Here is a 16,313-nt window from a genome sequence, read left to right as displayed (position 1 = left end):
AACTTTATGTCCTGAATACAAAATGTTATGTTTGGGGCAAATCCAACTCTTCATATTTTCCAAGCATGGTAGTGGCTGCATCATGTTATGGGTATGCTTGTCATTGGCAAGGACTAGGGAGTTAAGGATAAAAAAAATAAATGGAATAGAGCTAAGCACAGACAAAATCCTAGTGGAAAACCTGGTTCAGTCTGCTTTCCAACAGACACTGGGAGACAAATTCCCCTTTCAGCAGGTCAATAACCTAAAACACAAGGCCAGATATACACTAGAGATGCTTATCACGATGACATTGAATGTTCCTGAGGGGCCTAGTTACAGTTTTTACTTAAAAATCGTCTTGAAAATCTATGGCAATACTTGAAAATGGCTGTCTAGCAATGATCAACAACCAACTTGACAGAGCTCAAATAACTTTTTAAATAATAATGTGCAAACATTGTACAATCCAGGTTTGCAAAGCTCTTGGAAACTTACCTGAAGACTCAGATGTAATCGCTTCTAAAGGTGATTCTAACATGTATTGACTCAGGGGTGTGAATACTTACATCAATTAGATATTTCTGTATTTCATTTCCAAGACATTTTCAAAAATGTCTAAAAACATGTTTTCACTTTTATTAAATAAAAACATTTTCAATGTTTTATTCAGGCTGTAACAACAAAATGTGGAATAAGTCAAGGGGTATGAGTACTTTCTGAAGGCACTGTATGTTTTGGTCAATTATTAAAAAGACAAACATGCAGGTAAAATACTTTGCATTTATTATTTTTTTCATAGCTTTTTTAACAAATACGTCAAGTACATCGATAACAACAGTTCTGATTCCTCCTTTTATTTAAGTGTTTACATCTACACACTTTTTACAGATTTGTGTACAAAACAATAATTTACGTCCCATAGAATTCTAGTTACACTGAACTATACAACAAATTTCATGATGATGAAATAAATATAAAAACTAAAAATGATCACAGGGGAAGGAACTGTCGAAGCCAGAGTCCAAACATACCACCAGTCTTTACGAGTTACATCTCTCTTCAGGGAACTAATACCGCTCACTGGTCACTGACATAAGTAGATGGGAGAATCTCAATCGCATCCTCTACTTCTCAAAACCCATTGGAGAAGGTCAGAGGGGATGGACCTATGGCTCTCTCATGAGTTTTGAGGAGGAGGCGAGGAGCATGTAATGTTGTGGTCATGAATTAGTGGTACCAGATAGTGTGCATCCTCACTACGAAGGCCTTGCTGGCGCTGCATCACACTTTAATCAGGTGTCTGATAATCCAAGCTTATTAAAGGGTAAAATAATGTGTATAAAGAGGCGTTATGGGTTGGAGTTGATACTGCTTACCTGTATATTAGATCCCTCTACCCCGACGGCATGGTTGGCCACATCTAGTATCTCACTGTGTTAAGAAGTGAATCAACTAATAAACCTTCTCTGAAGCCACAGCTTTTACAAATGCCTTGGCTATTTTCTATGATACAGTCAACTCCTTCACCAGACAAACGTACATGGCCAGACAGACAGTTCTCCTCAGAACAACAACGACAGTTCTCAGAATACCAAAGATAAGACAACAGGGAGATGTGGGGTCAGACTACCAGGAAGCACAATAGATACATTAACTGACATCCCTCACAACAGGCATACACACAAGCAAGCACTCAACTACATACAACACACATACTCTTCGTGTCTCAGCGTTCAAAGCATCAGGTATAATTAATGAGTTCATGATTACTGCATTCATAATTCTTAAAATAAATTGGTGGCAAGTGCTATTAGAATTGAGTTAATCTCGACCACTCTGCTCAGTGGATCTGCTTTTTCTCTCAGCAGGTGAGTGTCCATTTTATTGTGTGAATAGAAACAGCTTGTAGATCATATTTTCTTAGTCGTGTGCCAAGTTAAAGTAGGCTTAAAAATCAGCACTTTAATAAAGAACTGATTGTGGCTGTGGAGTAAAAACAATGAATCTACAAAGACCTCAGAGAGACCTGCGACTCTTGCACATTCTGCCATGCAATAATGTCACCAGCAGGGGGACATGCAGATAAAGTGCAAGTCTGTACAGGGCTTTGTCACCTTATTCCATAGGCCTTACACCGGTATATGTACATGTAAATTCATTTTCAGTTGCAGGAAAGTTGGCTTGAGAGTCATTGCGGTAAAAATAATAGATGTTCCCTGTTAATGCAGCAGACACACACGCACACACACTCACACACACACATTCAATTGATTACGGTGTGGTGGTGGTTGCATTAGTGTTGTTCTGGTGGTATGAAGGATGGGCAGTGCCAGGGTCACTCTGCCTGCACCAAGTCCTTGTGGTGGCGTGCGATATGCTGGTTCTTCTCTGAGGGCCTGCGGAAGCCTTTAGAGCAGATCTCACAGCGATGGGGGTAGTCTTTTGTGTGGATGGAGATCACATGGCGCTTGAAGCCTGAGGCATCCCCACTGCTGTAATCACAGTACTGACACTGGTACACCCTCCTCTCCCTGGGCCCTGTGGCCAAGCCCGCAGCACTAGAACTAGCACCAGGCACCAAAACCTGCTTCTTTGCCACCGGTGCACTGGCAGAGGCAGAGGCAGGGGAAGGCCCCAATAAGGTCCTTTTGGCTCCGTTCTTTTCAGGAGAGGCCTGTTGCTCCTTGGTGTGAACCGACAGGATATGGCGACTGAGCACAAAGGGGTCCGCGATCTTAAAGTTGCAGTGCCGGCACTGGTGCAGTTTCTTGGCACGGTGCGATGCCGAGTGCTTCTTCAGTTCAGACGGCCGGTGGAAACCTTTATCGCAGACTGCACATTTGTGGGGGTAGTCCTTGGTGTGCACCGATATGATGTGGCGCTTCAGGTCACTGGAGTTGGAGCTCTTGTGTTCACAGTGGGCACACTGATGGGTTTTGGCCTCCTCGTGCGTCAGCCCGTGCTGCAGCAACTCTTCTTCCTCAGCAAAGGTCTGGAAGCAGCGTTCACACTTGAAGGGCATCTCTTTGCTGTGCTTGGTCTTGACATGCGTCTTCAGGTTGGAGGAATCAGCCGACTTGTAGTCGCAGTAGAGGCAAGAGTAAGGCTTCTCGCCGGTGTGTGTGCGCATGTGTTTCTTCAGCTCGGAGGGGTGCCGGAAACCCTTGCCACATTCCACACAAATGTGGGGAAAGCTCTTACTGTGGACGGCCAGCAAGTGGCGATTGAGCAGTCCTTGTTCAGCCGTCTCATAGTCACAGAATTTGCACTTGTGCATCTTGTTGGCCTGTGAAGGCACAGGGCTCTTGGGCTCACGGTGGTGGTGCTGCAGTCGATGGGAGAACAGCGCCGCCTGCTGGTGGAACTCCTTGCCACACACCTCACACTCAAACAGAGCCTTGTTGCTCAGCGTGTGCACCTCCATGTGGTTATGAAGGCTGGCCTTCTTGTTGGTGGTAAAGTCACAGTCCGTGCACTGGTACTTTTTCCTGGTCAGGACATCCTGGTGGTGGTTTTTGGTGTGGCGCTTCAGGAAGCCTCGCGACTTGAACTTCTTGCCACAGAGCATGCAGGGATATACTGTCAGAGGCTGGCCATACGGACCAATGATGATGGCTAGGATGGGAAACAGCGAGAGAGAAGAAAATTAGGACAGATACATGACTCACAGATATCACTTGAAGGTGTAAAAACAACAGACGGTCTGTATTCAGAAATTAAACATGAAAACCCAAGCCATAGAATCAGTACCAGATAGTTATTTTGTCCCATCTGACAGCTGTGTACCTGTCTGGACCTGGCGAGGCTCAGCCCTTGTTCTCTTGTTCTTGTTTCGTTGCCTGTTGAGCTTGTCCACTCCGTCTGATTCGTCAATGTGCAGCAGAGCACTGGCAGCACCGTTTCTGTTCTCACAGCTCTCACTGTCCTCGGAACCTGGAATAACACAGCAAACGTTCGATGCAAATGCACACCTTCTCTCACCCCTGCTAGAGCAGAGATACTTATCACTACAGAGGGCAGGTGAGCAAGAAGACATTATCCGCCTTGTTAAACTGTATGTTTGTATATAAAGTGTGTTACTGACCATACGTGGCTGCCCAGGCCACAGGCATGAAGTCCTTGCTGAGAGCCGTGCCATCGTACGACCTCTCGTGGGTCACTGGTTCCTCACCCCCCACCACCACCTCCATATAAACCTCATCTGATATCTTTGATGAACCTGCAGGGTAACATACTAGTTACAACACAACCGTAAAAACACACACACACACACACACACACACACACACACACACACACACAGAATTGATCACTTACCATGGTCCCCCTGAGACATGTACACCATCTTCTCTCGGAGCGTTCGGCCTGTAGAGTCCGTCAGTGCCACATCCTCTGTGTCTCCATCACTGATGTCCACTGTTTCTCCTACACAGACAACCACACTGATATAATACTCCTTGGTGATCAACTATTATAGGTTATAGAATCCCTCTTTCCTGAGGTACTTAAACATTATTCAAATGTCTCCTTACCCAGGTCATCCTCCCCAGAGTCTGCCTTGAAGATGTACACCTTGATCACCTCCTGGCCGTCCTCATCCTTCTCCACCTCCTGGTCCTCCTCGGCTCCCTCCACAGTCACCTCTGTGCCATCGTCTGACACCATCTTGCCTGCCTCATCCACTGAAGGAAGACGAAAAAAGACAGACAGAGTGAGAGATCCATTCACAACTGGTCATTAGTTTAACTGTAATGTTTTATTTATAAAGAGGCCAGGTGACAGTGGTATTGATGTAGAACTGGAGAGGAGAGAAGCAGCCTGGTACTCACAGGAGATCATCAGGTAGTCCCCACAGCCGTCTGTGTCTTGCTCTGGGTCCAGTTCATCCTGGGTATGCCCGTCTGCGACCATCACATCCTCAGGGATGTCCCCCATGGCAACACCTTCGTCTTCCCCCTCCAGTGACATCACACACGTCTCGACAGCAACATCCTCGTCCTCATCGCAATGCACATACTCAGACACCACGTCCTCAACAGCATCTTGGATCACCAGCTCGTCTGAAGCAAATCCATGCACCGCCATTCCCTCCCCCTCCCCCTCCGACACCAGCACCGTCTCCTGCAGCTCCACCACAAACTCCTCCCCTGCAGCCCCACCCTCATCTGGAACACATCAACACAGGAACAGTTGGATATATTCAGCATAGGCCTACATAAACATGCTGCAGAAGACACATTCATGCACTCTTACACAGACAATAACAACAAAAAACTTGGAAGAAATGATAGATTTTTGTGCAGAACAACGAACAGTACAGGGAATTACTTGAATGCGCAAACAAAATGTTGCTATTACCTGATCCATGGAGAATGATTTTAGGCTCTTGGGAATGTAGTGCCAGCCTGGTCTCGTCCTCATCCATTGTCCTTACACCTCATTGGTCACTGAAGCACTGGAGGCAAGAATTGACCAGTCAAATCAGTCACATAGGCCTAATGGCCAACCAAAATGAGTCTACCACAGGGGTGCAACTTTCACTGGGGACGGGGGGAGACATGACCCCAACATATTCTGAAATTACATTTTTGTTCCCCCCATTTTATCATTGCTGTGTGATACTAAAAGCGTCATAGGTGTGCTTAAGAACCATGCGGTTGTTTGCCGGTTTCAGCAGGCAGGATTTAGGACCGCACGGAAACCACAGAGTGTGCGGACAGGCTGTATGAAGGCAAAGCTATTATTATAGGACCAGCACGGTGCTGCTGTCTGCATCTGCTGTGCATTTTCCCCAGGTTGTAAAAGCAAGCAGAGCAGAAACTGGCTACTTTTTATTCGATTGATGCAGCTGGCAAGGTAACTGTCGTTTGACTTAACAGAAAAAAATGTATTTATGACATGACATGTTTCATCCCTCTCAAGAAGTTCTGTCTGAAGAGAATTAATTAACTAGCTAGCTAGTAGCTGCCACAGGTCTAGCCTCTACCAATCTGTCAGATAGCAGCATCTAACAGCTGTTCTGTGTATGGAAATGTTTTCTAGCCTTTTTGTCCCATTTCAACAGAAGCAAATTAACTTGCCTAGTTTATGCTAGTTGATGTAGAATTAGAGCTAGTCAAAAGTTGGCTAACTAGCTAACGTTAGCTTGCCTCAATCACACTAGACCTGAATCAAACGATCTGTCAGTTTCTCTAGCTAATTCCCTACTTTTCACTCTGACACGGTATAATCAGCTCTACAGGCTACACTGTCATGGTGCACAGTCAGTACACAACACTATGCTCATCATGTCTTAGCAGATCAGATGGTGACAGGTGTCCCAAAAGGATCAGACAGCCAGGGAAGACCAGTTTACAGAGCTCAGGTGATATTGCAGTATATAAAAATCAGTGAATGGATACAAAGGTCCATCTTGCGTTGATGGGTAGGCTACAGTCTGGGATCTGGGAATAACGGTAATTTCAATAATTGAACCACGGATGCTGTTCTTGGATTATATAATGTATAAATGTACACCAAGGTCATTATTTTTCAAGGGGACTCAGCAGGGTCAGGCAACCAGGGAAGACCAGTCTGACAGCACTGAGGTGAACTTTTGTAGATACAACACTTTATTATCTCTGTGTAGAAAACACTGGACAAGCCAAAAGCTTTATAGATTGAAACTATTTTAACTCTTTAGGAATAGGGGGCAGCATTGGGAAGTTTGGATGAAAAGCGTACCCAGAATAAACTGCCTGTTACTCAGGCCCAGAAGCTAGAATATGCATATAATAGTAGATTTGGATAGAAAACACTCTAAAGTTTCCAAAACTGTTAAAATAATGTCTGTGAGTATAACAGAACTCATATGGCAGGCAAAAACCTGAGAAAAATCCAACCAGGAAGTGGGAATTCTGAGGTTTGTAGTTTTCAAGTGAATGCCTATCAAATATCCAGTGTCTGTGGGGTCAGATTGCACTTCCTAAGGCTTCCACTAGATGTCAACAGTCTTAGAAGTTGTTTGTGGTTGTAGACATCCCTCTAGTGGTGTGGGGGCTGTGCTTTGGCAAAGTGGGTGGGGTTATATCCTGCCTGTTTGGCCCTGTCTGGGGGTATCATCGGATGGGGCCACAGTGTCTTCTGATCCCTCCTGTCTCAGCCTCCAGTATTTATGCTGCAGTAGTTTATGTGCCGGGGGGCTAGGGTCAGTCTGTTTCATCTGGAGTATTCTCTTGTCTTATCCGGTGTCCTGTGTGAATTTAAATATGCTCTCTCTAATTCTCTCTTTCTCTCTTTCTTTCTTTCTCTCGGAGGACCTGAGCCCTAGGACCATGCCTCGGGACTACCTGGCATGATGACTCCTTGCTGTCCCCAGTCCACCTGGCCATGCTGCTGCTCCAGTTTCAACTGTTCTGCCTGCGGCTACGGAACCCTGACCTGTTCACCGGACGTGCTTGTTGCACCCTTGACAACTACAATGATTATTATTATTTGACCATGCTGGTCATTTATGAACATTTTAACATCTTGACCATGTTCTGTTATAATATCCACCCGGCACAGCCAGAAGAGGACTGGCCACCCCTCATAGCCTGGTTCCTCTCTAGGTTTCTTCCTAGGTTTTTGGCCTTTATAGGGAGTTTTTCCTAGGGAGTTTTTCCTAGCCACCGTGCCTCTTTCACATGCATTGCTTGCTGTTTGGGGTTTTAGGCTGGATTTCTGTACAGCACTTTGAGATTTCAGCTGATATACGAAGGGCTATATAAATAAATTTGATTTGATTTGATTTGATTCAGGCTTCTATTGTGAAAGGGGAGCGAATAAGAGCACTCTAAGCAGATGGCCCAGGTGAAAGCCTTTAGTTTTGTCACGCGTGTGGCCGTGAGCCCGGTTCCCTTTCCTTTCTAATGAAAACAGCATTGTCTGGTTGAAAAATTATTGAATATTTTGATAAAAACACCCTAAGGATTGATCAGAAACATCGTTTGACATGTTTCTATGAACTCAAATGAAACTTTTTTGACTTTTCGTCTAGACTTTGTGCCCGCGCTTTGTGCATTTGGATTACTGGACTAAACGCGCAAACAAAAAGGAGGTATTTCGACATAAAGATGAACTTTATCGCACAAAACGAACATTTATTGTCTAACATGGAGACCTGGGAGTGCCATCAGATGAAGATCATCAAAGGTAAGTGATTAATTTTAATGCTATTTCTGACTTTTGTGACACCTCTCCTTGGTTGGAAAATGGCTGTATGGTTTTTGTGGCTAGGCGCTGACCTAACATAATCGCATAGTGTGCTTTCACCGTAAAGCCTTTTTGAAATCGGACACGGCGGCTGGATTAACAAGAAGTGTATCTTTAATCGTATGTATAACACTTATATCTTATATCAATGTTTATGATGAGTATTTCTGTAATTTGATGTGGCTCACTGCATTTTCACCGGGTGTTTGTTTGAGACAATGCATTTCTGAACATACACGCCATTTTCAAATGAGGTTTTTGGACATAAAGATGAACTTTATCGAACAAAACAAACATTTATTGTCTAACACGGAGTCCTGGGAGTGCCACCAGATGACGATCATCAAAGGTTAGTGATTCATTTTAACGCTATTTCTGACTTTTGTGACACCTCTCCTTCTTTGGAAAATGGCTGTATGGTTTTTTGTGGCTAGGCGCTGACCTAACATAATCGCATGGTGTGCTTTCACCGTAAAGCCTTCTTGAAATCGGACACTGTGGTTGGATTAACGAGAGGTTTATCTTTAAAATGGTGTATAATACTTGTATGTTTGAGGAATTTTAATTATGAGATTTCTGTTTGAATTTGGCGCCCTGCAATTTCACTGGCTGTAGGCCATGTGTTCTGCTAGCAGAACCCCCTTCCCAGAAAGGTTAAGGCAGTCTGACAAATCTCTAAAGTTGATTTCCAAACAGCATCAAGGGTTGAGAGGCTTTTCCCGATGACACAAAACACTTCAAGCAAAAATGTGAGGAAGACCTGGGAGTCACTATTGATGATGATGAATAGATACTGATATGTTTGAATGTCCAGTAATGTTCATTTATAGCGGCTAAGAAATGCATTGCTATTAATTGGAAGGTTGGTTATCTTCCCACAATGTCACAAAGGATGGCAGAAATGTCAAGATATGCATCACTAGATTTGATTCATTATAAGATTAAGAGTATACTGTGCAACTTTCATAAGGTATGGGCGCCTTATGTGGAATACTGTATGACAAAAGGGGTCTGTATTGAAAACATTAGATTTTTTTAGTTGAGCAGTTGCAAATAGATACTTTTTTTCATAGCACACAAAACACCTGTCTGATTTGAGCCAGCCTCAGTGGACTAATCAATTGGAGGCCACAGGGATGCCAGTCCAAAAATATGAGGATTGTGGCTCAGATGCAAAAGGCACATCTCTCTTCAGAATGCGCTGCTCTCTCCCGCCAATTTGTGGGTATTCAATGTTTCATCATTTCATTGTGTGCATTGTTTTCTGTGTATCAATTCCCCATTACATATAATCACCAGTAGTAGCCTACATTTACCATTAATTCCCATAATTTCTAATCTGCAATGTTTGTTTATGCTAATTTCTGTTAATGCATTCACTATATTATTATTAGTCATTTACTGTTCTCATTATCGGAGTAGACATCTGTTTTGCAGAACTCAAACTTATGCTACACTTGAGAATCACGTTTTTGTTTATTTAATTCCATTTACGAGTTCTGTCAATTTATTTATCGTCTTTTGTTTGAAACGTTCCTGTCAGTCAAAGTTGAGTAAGGATGCGCACCCGTTTACGCATATAGAAGTAGGACTAGTCTACCTGGCCTCCGCACAAATGTAGGCCTATAAATGTGGCCATTTGGGGATGTCTGAGTATTTCTGATTGCCTTAACTCACCACCACTAATGAGCTGTGGAGCTTCTCAAAGCCATTTCTCCCCTCAAACAGCAAGTAAACGAAGTCTGTTTTTAGAATCAATTGATAATGACAATAGTTCCTCAAAGTACTTGAACAATATTTCCAACTCTCTCCCTTTCGATAACCACTCGGCATGAAAGGGAAAAATGGAACGTTCTGATCCAGTGGAAACATAATAAAATATTTGATTACTTCTTATCCCTTGCACAAATAGCCTACAGCTGTGTCTGTCTGGAGCAACTAGAGGGCCCAGAATATTTCATACAATGTTTCAAGTTTGCTAGCAGGAGATTCTGGGTGACCCAATTTATACAATGTTTCAAGTTCTTTGCAGACAGGCCATTCATAGCCAATGTGATTTATTGGATATTTATTTTTATCAGTATATTTTCTACCTGCAGGCTGCAATGTTTTTATGTGTTGGCTTTATGTAGGCTATTTTTACATAGTTGACAATGGCAATAAAAGTTACTTATATTTATAGAATTTTAATTTAGATAGAATGTCGATTAACCACAAACAATGATTTTTAGATACAAAGACATAAATTAAATGAAACTGTTCCATAAAAATGAGCATATGAAAATCATAATTGGCACGCAGATTGGTAGAAATGTTTAATAAATTGGCACTCCAAATGGAAAAAGTTGCCGACCACTGGTGTAGCCTTTTACTGGCAACTTCAGGAGCGTAACGGCAGAATCTGCAAAGGCCAGCAGCAGTGGGAGGAAGGGGGCCAGGAACAGTTTTTCTTCTTCTGGTTAGGCTATCTTGATCTCTGGCTCCATTGAGTCATATGTGTCTTAATTATTTAATAAAACAGAGTGCTTAAAGCATCAGACAAGGTTAGTAGCCTACATATCGGGAGGGTGTGTCTATATAACGGCAAAATACACGTTTAAACATTTTGACTAAATTGATTGGTCGAAAAAAAAGGCTACTCTTGGTTGACCAATATTCTTTTTTGTCAGGGTCAGCCCTGGTAGAAATACAGGAAATGAGCTTTAGATGCCCCAAAAAATCCTGAGGGAGGTCCCCCCTGCCAGTTTATGTCCCATAGTCTACCATATTCAAATCCTAAATCTCAAACATATATTTTTCTCTCTAACAAGAAGCAATCATGTTACAATGTAACATATATCATTAAGCACATGTATTTCACATCCTGTGAAATGTAGCCATGTTCAAATCTGTCTAGACATCAATTATATTGGTCTGCACTTCATTTGGGGGCAATCTAAACAAGCTAGCTATGTTACTTGGCCTACTGCCTAAATCAAAATGAGTAAGGGAATAGGCAGCGATTAGGTTTATTACATCTATGATAGAAATTAAAATATCATACTTTTGTTGTAATGTGCTTTGACATAATGAGCGACGTTTTCAACCGTGCAAAAACAATACTATCTTAAAACTCATAGTCTTGCAACGTGAAGGAATCCATGTGGTTACTCGCCGAAATGCATCGAGACAAAAAGGGTTCGGGCAACGGGCCGTTTAATTTGTCGTCCAATTCACCCACCCCCATGGTCAAATCTGACAGCAGTGGTGGGAGCGCGAGACAAGCGGTGCAGCTGCATAATGAGCTGATCAGACTCAAAACCTTTAACTGGCCTAACATGAAAATAGGAACGAACTCAGTACAAAAACGACTGGTATAATGTATATTTACGCAAGAAAACCACATTTAAGACAAAAGGTCTGCAAGCAAACAAAATAAGGATATTTCACCAAATGATCTGGCGGTCGTAGTAAAATGGCTACGTCATACCTAATATCAAACAGTAGCTCGCCTAGCTAAATGTGGTTAATGTTGTTTAAAACAAATGTGAGGAGGCAGCTTTGAGCTAGCTAACATAAATGGAAATATGAGCTTCATGACAAGAGCCCACACACCCATCCGATAGTCAATATCAATGCATTTTGCTAGCCATTTCGCGAGCCACCTGAAATGTTTATTGCTAGGTAACTATGGCGGCTACCCTGGCTAGCTAACGCCCATTTCCTTCAGTGTTTTCAAAAACAGAAGTACGCCATTTTGTGTTGGAGATCACTGGACAAACATTTGGCCCACTATTGCAAAAATAATGCATGCACAATATCATATTTGAACCTGGTGGCTACTATTGTAATTTGTGGGGGTATCTGACTAGCAGACTAATGTTACCGAGGTTTAGAAAAATCCCCTCCCGGATTTTCTAGGCCGTAATTGTGGCCTGCTTAGGCCTGGGCCCAAATAAGCAAGAAAGGCCCAACTCCTCGTGCGCTTCTCCGCTTGTCAGATAGAAAAATAGAATAATGTAAACGCAATCACATATGCAAGGCATTTCATATGCTCCGTGCACATAAAAAAGCGCAAGATAACCTGCTTACCAGATTTTGTAGTACGGGTTGGCCTCTCTCCGTCGCTCGATTTCCAGGCCGTCCGGTTTCCCCAGACTCGGGCAGGATTCAATCGGGAGTTTGCGCTAGCTGGGCGGGCCGCTGAGGCGCAGGGAGGGAGGGGCCGAGACTTTCGAAGCTCCACTGATACTCAGAATCGCTACAGCCCCCAGCTCCGCCAGCACCAAGGCCGCCGTCAGCATTCACGTCACAGCCCGAAAGTCGTAGGAAAATGCGGAAGAAGTCTGGAAACCTAACTGGTAATTGCAGGCAGGCCACGATCAGGGACTCAACACCGCGTCTGTTTGCTTTGCATACCATTTGAAAGACTGGTTTAGTTTGTTCATGTATTGGTTCATTGAATGTCTCTAAAAATCAAGAACAAACTGCGACAACTTTAACTGCTGCCGCCATTAATTAGCAAGATACTATTATTTTACATCTATATTTAGCCCTGTATAAAAACCCTTGGTTTGTTACTACCAGCTTACACTACAGGTTAACTTCACGGCTACATATTTGCCAGTGTTTGACCACTTCTGCTTCTTGGTCATTTGACACTATTTATTATTACAGTTGATATCCCTTCATCTTCTCTCTTGCCTGCAATTTGATGCCTTTTGAGATAAGAACATATTTAGAATGTAGCAAGAGAGAGACCAGCTGACAGGGGGCTCGATTTCTTCCTGTGCTGAGGGACACGCTCTACCACATGTACGGTAAAAGCCCAGGTCTCGGGTAGAAGCAGTAAAACACTTACACAAACAGTAGCCTATTCCCAAAGAAGTGTCTCCGTGCACAATGCCCCACCTTTTAGCACGGGACACGTACTTCTACAGCACCCGTGACACCATAATAATCCCACTAGTGGAGCGGGAGAGAGAACAGCATCGATTTTACAGTGCAGAGGCTACTGCTCTACCACCTGTAATACGAAAGCACAGGCCTCAGCTAAAGGCAGTAGACCACTCACAGTCACACACTGTATTACACAAAAATACTTTATACGATTTGTGTGCAAAGAACAGAAAACTAACCCACCCATATGAGTGGAGCAGAGTAATGCTACCCATAGTCATTTTAATTCTGTATCCTTTAGTCTTTTCCAGTTGAAGTTCTACAGTAGTTCAGGTGGGCATCACATTGTCCACGAGCAGAGTTTCACTGCTTCCTCTTCCCACTCAAAATCTGAGGGAATCCTCACTGGAGTCTTCCTTCAGTCCCAATGGCACAACTATCTGGGGTGCTTCACAATACTTCCTTCCATGTCTTTTTCTCTTGTCTAATTTTGGGCAGGTAACATTCTCTAATGGGTTTTTTCCCCCCGCGGTTACTTCATTATTTTCATCCTGTAGAAAGAAACTGATCAGGAATCAAGAATGGCTACCTGTACTTGAAAGTGTCTTCTTCTATGTCCTGTTTTCTAATGCACAGTGTATTGATTCATGTAAAAATAACCAAGCAAGTAGAATTTATGGTGTGCATGAATATGTTGCATGTAGACTCACCTTCAGTGTACCCCCAAGGATATACAGATGTGTCTTGCGGGCAGCTGTGGTGCATGCACAGGCAGAGGGGCGAGTTGAGGGGAGGGGTATGGAGTTAGTGGCAGGTTGTGAGGGATGGGGTGTTGTAGAAACCACGAAAGAGAGTGGTGCAGCAGGAGACCTATGATCAAGTGAAGACTATATTGCAGTCTGTCACGAGTCATAAACCACAGTTACTCAAATAATGTTACACACACACATTACTGACGCCACACACTTACACCCACGTGCACACACCCCTCACACCTACGCTGCTGCTAAATGATTATTGATTAGATTTATTACTACCATTCTGCTGCTGTTCATTGATTATTGATTGGCATTACCATTAGTATCTATCTATTTATCCTGCTACTGGTCACTATTACTCCTGTTTACATAGATACTAATGGTAATATACTGTATACATCTATTTATCCTGCTACTGGTCACTATTACTCCTGTTTACATGTATACAGTATATTACCATTAGTATCTATCTATTTATCCTGCTACTGGTCACTATTAATCCTGTTTACATGTATACAGTATATTACCATTAGTATCTATCTATTTATCCTGCTACTGGTCACTATTAATCCTGTTTACATGTATACAGTATATTACCATTAGTATCTATCTATTTATCCTGCTACTGGTCACTATTAATCCTGTTTACATGTATACAGTATATTACCATTAGTATCTATCTATTTATCCTGCTACTGGTCACTATTAATCCTGTTTACATGTATACAGTATATTACCATTAGTATCTATCTATTTATCCTGCTACTGGTCACTATTAATCCTGTTTACATGTATACAGTATATTACCATTAGTATCTATCTATTTATCCTGCTACTGGTCACTATTAATCCTGTTTACATGTATACAGTATATTACCATTAGTATCTATCTATTTATCCTGCTACTGGTCACTATTACGCCTGTTTACATGTATACAGTATATTACCATTAGTATATTACCATAAATATTTATATATTCATGCTACCAGTCTCTCACACACTCACAATAACACCCACACTCCACTTATGCTGCCATATTGCTTATTATTATTATTATTTATCCTGCTACCAGTCACCTAATCCCTGTCTATGTGACAGGTTAAAGGAAATACTCATAGCCTGCTATACATTAAAAAGTATTAGTAAGTTCATAGTATGTGAGGATCTTAAAACATCTAAGGTTAAAAAGATCATGCATTCTGTATTAGTTGATAGAGATTGATAACATTTATAATTGTGTTAAAAAGTTAAAATCCATCAAGTGTACAAAGGGTAAAAATTGTAAAAGGAATGTGTAAACGTTATATTGATTACTTTATTTTGTGGTGCCTAATTGAAGGGGAAAAGTGTTAACCTGTGATCTACTAAATGCTCTTTAATCCATGAGCCTGAGATCGATTGCTCTGGTCTTCACCCAAGTTCGCGGGGAAATCGCAGTCTTTTCCTCATTACAGTAAAAGTTCTCATTGAGGAAACAATACCGTATCACTCTCGTGATTATTTCTCCCCTTTTTCAGGGGCGTAACATTTTTGGAGGCTCCGCTGAGATGGCTGCTCAGATGTCCAGTTTCCACATCCTGGTCGCTGAATTCCGAGCCAGCTAAATCCCACATAACAACTCAGGCAGTCTGCAGTGAGGAAAGTGTTGCTGTTCGAGGAGAGCTGGAAGTTGGTGGTTAAGTACGTGTCAGCTGAGGCCATTGATCGACCATCAGAGACAGTAAGGACCATCTAATTCAGAGTCAACTCCTGCACAGTAAAAGTTCCTCCTGTTCTGTCAACACAACGACCGCTTTGGAAGAACTACAGGAAGAGGTAGTAGGAGAATTACGCACCCTGACTAAAGACAAGTTACTAGAGATATGTGATTTCCTTGACATCTCAGGCGAACAGAGAAGAGATGTTCAAGACAAATCCCGCATATCATTGATGACTCACATTATGAGGTTCCTTGAACGAGAGGAAGCTGCAGAGTTAGAAGATGGCGGCATGTCGGAATTGTTGCTACTTAAAGACAAAATGACAGATATGATCAGTGGAATAGATGACAAAACAGGGCAAACTGACCATGATATTGAAACAGCCGGAACACATCACAGAATAGAGGAACTGAGAACTGCAACCCCACAACAAGGGGTGGGAACTGAGCAGATTACTGCAGCCAAAGCCAGTGATTCTCTGCGTCAGCCCCAACCCCATGCTAATCTTCAGGTGAGCGTGCCGCTCTCACCCAGTGCACAGCCCAGCTCATACTGGCGCAAAGAGTTTAAAATTTCCGGTCAGATAGGTGAACCGGGCCAGAAAGATAAACTGATTTTTTTCCAGCCTTGCCCATCAGATCGAGAATGGACTTAACAGAGGCTATCCTGAGGTAGAAATACTCCCTCCTATCCTGAGGTAGAAATAGTAGATGCAGTAGTCAGGGCTATTTCTCCAGGCTCACAGCTACGCAGCTACTTGGA

At 42.7% G+C, this 16,313-nt stretch overlaps 1 protein-coding gene across 1 annotated transcript; it reads right to left on the bottom strand.

Moving 5' to 3' along the window:
* Positions 1–742: 742 nt before the first annotated feature.
* LOC115204392 (zinc finger Y-chromosomal protein 1) lies at positions 743–12,418 on the bottom strand. The gene is made up of 8 exons (XM_029769925.1): positions 12,286–12,418; positions 5,341–5,437; positions 4,812–5,147; positions 4,515–4,664; positions 4,300–4,407; positions 4,067–4,201; positions 3,769–3,915; positions 743–3,597 (listed from the first exon to the last, which is right to left on the bottom strand). Exons 2-8 carry the CDS (start codon positions 5,405–5,407, stop codon positions 2,318–2,320), a joined length of 2,223 nt encoding a protein of 740 aa, XP_029625785.1. The 5' UTR covers positions 5,408–5,437; positions 12,286–12,418; the 3' UTR covers positions 743–2,317.
* Positions 12,419–16,313: the final 3,895 nt, after the last annotated feature.

The sequence above is a fragment of the Salmo trutta genome, chromosome 12 (assembly GCF_901001165.1).
Source record: "Salmo trutta chromosome 12, fSalTru1.1, whole genome shotgun sequence".
NCBI classification, from domain to species: domain Eukaryota; kingdom Metazoa; phylum Chordata; class Actinopteri; order Salmoniformes; family Salmonidae; genus Salmo; species Salmo trutta.
Note: the sequence above shows the minus strand (reverse complement) of the source record. Positions and strands in the feature narration are given on the sequence as shown.

Bases quoted from the DNA above. Each gene is read 5' to 3' on its own strand.
- LOC115204392 (XM_029769925.1), bottom strand. From the start codon at position 5,407: ATGGATGAGGACGAGACCAGGCTGGCACTACATTCCCAAGAGCCTAAA. The intron at 5,148-5,340 runs GTAATAGCAACA...GATGTGTTCCAG, and splicing joins AATCATTCTCCATGGATCAG to ATGAGGGTGGGGCTGCAGGG. The intron at 4,665-4,811 runs GTGAGTACCAGG...GTCTTCCTTCAG, and splicing joins GGACTACCTGATGATCTCCT to TGGATGAGGCAGGCAAGATG.